We start from the raw sequence: 4,316 nt of genomic DNA on the forward strand, positions 1-4,316 counted from the left end.
TTTCGCATCATGGTTTCATTAGCCCTCATTCAGCCCAAGGCATTTCACACTGCATTTCCTCCACTCATCTGCTCTTCTCAGATCTGCTCAAATTGCAGAAAAAAAATGTAACATAGATTAAGGTGAGACTGGGAACAAGGGTTTAGACTCAGCTGGGCTAGAACTGAACTTGGTTAGAATATATTTGTTTTTAAAATAAATGTCTTATTTTTACTTTAGTGAATGTTATTGATTGATGCGGACACTTTTGCGCTGATAGAAGCTGAGAAAGCCTTCCTATGGGCCCCCGTCGCTTGCACAAAATCAAATTGTGTTTATTTCAGGGATTTTTTTTTTTATTTTTTTTACTCATTTATAGTTGGCATTTTCCTGTGAATGTTGCCTAAAGGCATTCTTTATTTTCTAATAAAGGCAGACAGCAGAGAGATCTTGGGGAACTTGCTATTTAGACCCACAATCACTTTGTTTTTTTGGGTTGTTTTTTTTTCGTGTGTTGGTGTGTATGTGAGTGTGTTTAGGGTATGATGGGTGTAGTGGGCTGGATGCTCCTCCTACTCTCCCAGATCATGGTGCCGGCGGCATCACAGAAGCCCCCAGGACTCGCTGTGGGTGTGATCTTGGGACAGACACGCCCTGTTGCGGACCAGGACCTCAGGCCGCCTCGGCGCCCAGACGATGCCCTTGATGTCTCCGTGGTGACACTGAGGATAAACCAGACAGACCCCAAGTCTGTGATAACACAGGTAAATGATGCTCGTGGTGCTATTACACTCACACCCTCTGTTATACCAATATTTATTTGCAAACTATTTGCAAAAAAACACAGATGTGTACACACAAACACAGATACAGTTTGAACAAGACCTGTAAGTTTGTTCTGTGTGTCACCAGGTGTGTGAGTTGCTGTCACGCACACGTCTGCATGGCATCGTGTTTGCCGATGGAACCGACCAAGAGGCCATCGCCCAGATACTTGACTTCCTCTCCGTGCAAACACAGCTGCCAGTGCTGGGAGTCCATGGAGGGTCTTCTATGATCATGGCTGACAAAGTAAGCGATTATAGCATGCACAGGCATGTGTAGGTCACTCATGCTTGCTAATGCAGGCAGTTACCGCACAGATACAAACACAAAAACATGCCGACACATACAAATACACAAACACATACACACACTGCCAACTTCTACCGGTCTGTATCAACCTTATGTATGTTTGGGAGTAAGACTGGGTGATTAGACCTTGCTGTATGATGGCTCTGAAGTATGAAAGGATATTTCTGTCAATTTTCCCCCCTACCTACACTGTATCACAGAAAAGTCCCTGGCATGCCAGCAGTCTGCTCATTCGCTTACTTCATCAACAGACTTGGTACTTACCAACTTACCCCGTCCACAATACTAAACACAATCCCTGATGAGGCTACAGCATGAACAGTCACAAAGCCGCTACATCCACTGGAATATGCTAGTTAAAAAGCTCATTGTTTAGACAAACAGTATAATGACAAGTTATCGAGACTGTTGCCGCAATGTCACGTGAAGTTGCACTCAAGCTCAAGCCACGTTTGGGTGAAAACAAACCGGTCTTCCCATAGAAAATCGTGCAAAAATAGTCGATTTCAAGAGGAAATTGGAGGGAAAGGAATTGTCTCAAACAAGCCAAAAAGCTGCTGTCTTGCATTTTGACATTCAAACTTATCTAAAAATCAAGAGTTGGAGTTTGCTGTTTTTTTTTTCTTCCAGATATCAAAACAATCCCGACACCTTGCGGGGACCAGCGACAAATCACATGCATGTTAGTAGAAAACACTATAATACTGCTAAGAAATGACTTCGTATACTTGTAGTACACTAAAACATTTATTCAGCTAGAGTATTGAAATATGTCACATGTTTGTAATTTAAAAGGATGTTTAAAGGTTGTAAGCTTTCAATCAGACTGTCAGATAATGATGAAATATTTATAGGCTGGTTTCAATAAAACACAAGCAAATGCTCCATGTACAGGAAATGTCCATTGAAATATATCATTATTAATGAGGATAAGATGGCAAGAGTAACCTTGCCTAGCCCTAACTCCCAGCAGCCTGTATGTCTCGGTGGACCCCGCATTGTTTTCAATCAAATAGGGGTGTCAGCGTTACATTGAGGGGCGTGTCCATTTCCACCAACTGATTTCTATGGCTTTCTGATAGCGATTATGTTTTGCATCCTCCTTGTGCATGTTAAGATCTTCTTGATGGATGTCCACTTGTACATGAAAGTTAGAAATTAGCAGGCACTTCCCATGTAGACTTGAGCATAATTGCTGCTTCCCGGGTTCAAAATCTGGGACTGGGAGTCAATTTCAGGACCTTTGTTTCATGCAATCCCATCTCTCTTTTCACCTTGCAGTTTCGGTCTGTTTCTACTGTCCTTTGAACAAAGACTAAAATTGGCATTGAAATTGAATTTAAAAAAAAACAACAGCATAAAATTGGTCACAGTTACGTGAAAAGGTTAGCGCACTGGTATTTCAAAGGAGAAGGCACCAACACTGTGAACATTTTAATTTAAATAAGGATATATTTGGGTTGAACGTGTTTTTTTCTTCTTTCTTTTTGTTTTGTTAGGTCTGCACTGTTAGATTTTGAACATCTGGTTTGGAAGAAAAAAAAAGGCTAATTGGTGTACCAACTACCAAGTAGCTTTAAGCTGAGCAAATCAATATAAAAATGATCTAAAATATAGGATAATATGCCGCAGAGAGAGCACCACAGCAAAAAAAGGAGATTGGAAATACTTTGAGTTTTGTTTTGTTTGTGTGTAGCTTTGTGCAATGTTAAGATTGCATACCTCCCTCTTTTTTTTTTCTTCTTTCAGCTGCACTCTCTCTCTCTGGCACTGACTGCATAGCTCTTGCTGATTGACAGAACGACTGAAGATGTTTTGATAAGAAAACACAACCGGTTCTTTAGCCTTTTAAATCTCTCAGGGCACCAAAGCCAAAACACAGGAGCCAATAACTGCAGTGTAGCAGGCTTTTGAAGTGCTGGTTGTGCAAATTGTTCTGTGTGTGTGTGTGTGTGTGTGTGTGTGTGTGTGTGTGTGTGCGTGCGTGCGTGAATGAGAGAGAGAGAGCATGAGAGAGAGAGAGAGAGAGAGAGAGAGAGAGAGAGAGAGAGAGAGAGAGAGAGAGAGAGAGAGAGAGAGAGAGAGAGAGAGAGAGAGAGTTGTTGTGTGAGAAGGAGTTTGTCTATTGTGGCGTGAAAGGTTAGATAGAGAAATGGAGTCGTGAGGAGAGGTTCACTGGCTTGAGCCAGGCACATTTCGGAGGTGACAATAAATTAATTGTGCTCAGTCAGTCTTCAACAACCACTGCCAATGTGTCTTTAGTCTTTAAAGGCACTTAACCCCCAGCTGCCCCAGTGGAGCCGGCCGGTGGTCAACAGTACACGGCTAAGGTTGTTCTTGACAGCTCCCAAGCGAGAGAGTGAGTGTGTATATGTGTTACTCTGCAACTCACCATCCCCCTGCAACTATTCTCCCTGGCTTTTCCTGTAAGTAAGAAAGTTTTCCTGCCCGTTTGAATTAGGGCAAAGCAGTGCCCACTTGCAGACAGAAATCAATAAAAACTCAGCGAGCTGTCTTGTAAGCAGAGGGGGGAGCACTTCAGAGATTTGGATGCTCTGAAGTGTTTCTCTTGTGCCTCATTCACAGCGTTGGCATCTTTGATAAATGCATAGCAGTTAGAGGGACTGTTTAAAAAAAAAAATCCCTTATCAATTTAGAAGTCTCTGTGCATACCCCCCACACACACACTGTCATACCCATCCATACACACACACACACACAAACAAATAAATATTGATATAGATTAAAGGAAAATTTCACAGAAGGTTTTGTGTATATGCAATCAGCACTGATGAGTAATGTAGTCAAGTGAAGCAATAAAATCCTCACTTCGTACTATATTGATCGGCATGTCGGTGTTCTCCTGCACACCGGGTCTTTCTCACTGCGCCTACACGTACCAGGATGCATTGTGCATAAGCTTCTGTGTCTTCGTGCATAAAATCCCCCGCGCTAGGCTGGGGGACATCATTTCCACCATCGGAAACATAGTTTAGCCGAGAGAATGAGGTGTGTGTGTGTGTTTCGTTTTTTTTTTTTACAGCGTGTTTAGAGCAGATTAGAGTATTAGAAACCCTGATAGGCTGTAGTTTTTCCATCTGCCAACTGACCCCATGAAATGTCACTTGGCAGCCAGGAAAAAAAAAAAAACGTTTATTTGCCAACCCAGAGATGCAGAACTGATCGGGAACGACGGCAGGTGT

At 42.4% G+C, this 4,316-nt stretch overlaps 1 protein-coding gene across 1 annotated transcript in view; it reads left to right on the forward strand.

The window, feature by feature from the left end:
- The first annotated feature begins 521 nt into the window (after window positions 1–521).
- Window positions 522–4,316, forward strand: part of grin2ab (glutamate receptor, ionotropic, N-methyl D-aspartate 2A, b) — a 71,260-nt gene continuing 67,465 nt past the window's right edge. The window contains exons 1-2 of the mRNA XM_056280230.1: window positions 522–743; window positions 892–1,050. Coding sequence (XP_056136205.1) covers window positions 522–743; window positions 892–1,050 — 381 coding nt within the window. The remainder of the gene's footprint in view (window positions 744–891; window positions 1,051–4,316) is intronic.

This window comes from Lampris incognitus, chromosome 5 (genome assembly GCF_029633865.1).
Source record: "Lampris incognitus isolate fLamInc1 chromosome 5, fLamInc1.hap2, whole genome shotgun sequence".
Taxonomy (NCBI): Eukaryota; Metazoa; Chordata; class Actinopteri; order Lampriformes; family Lampridae; genus Lampris; species Lampris incognitus.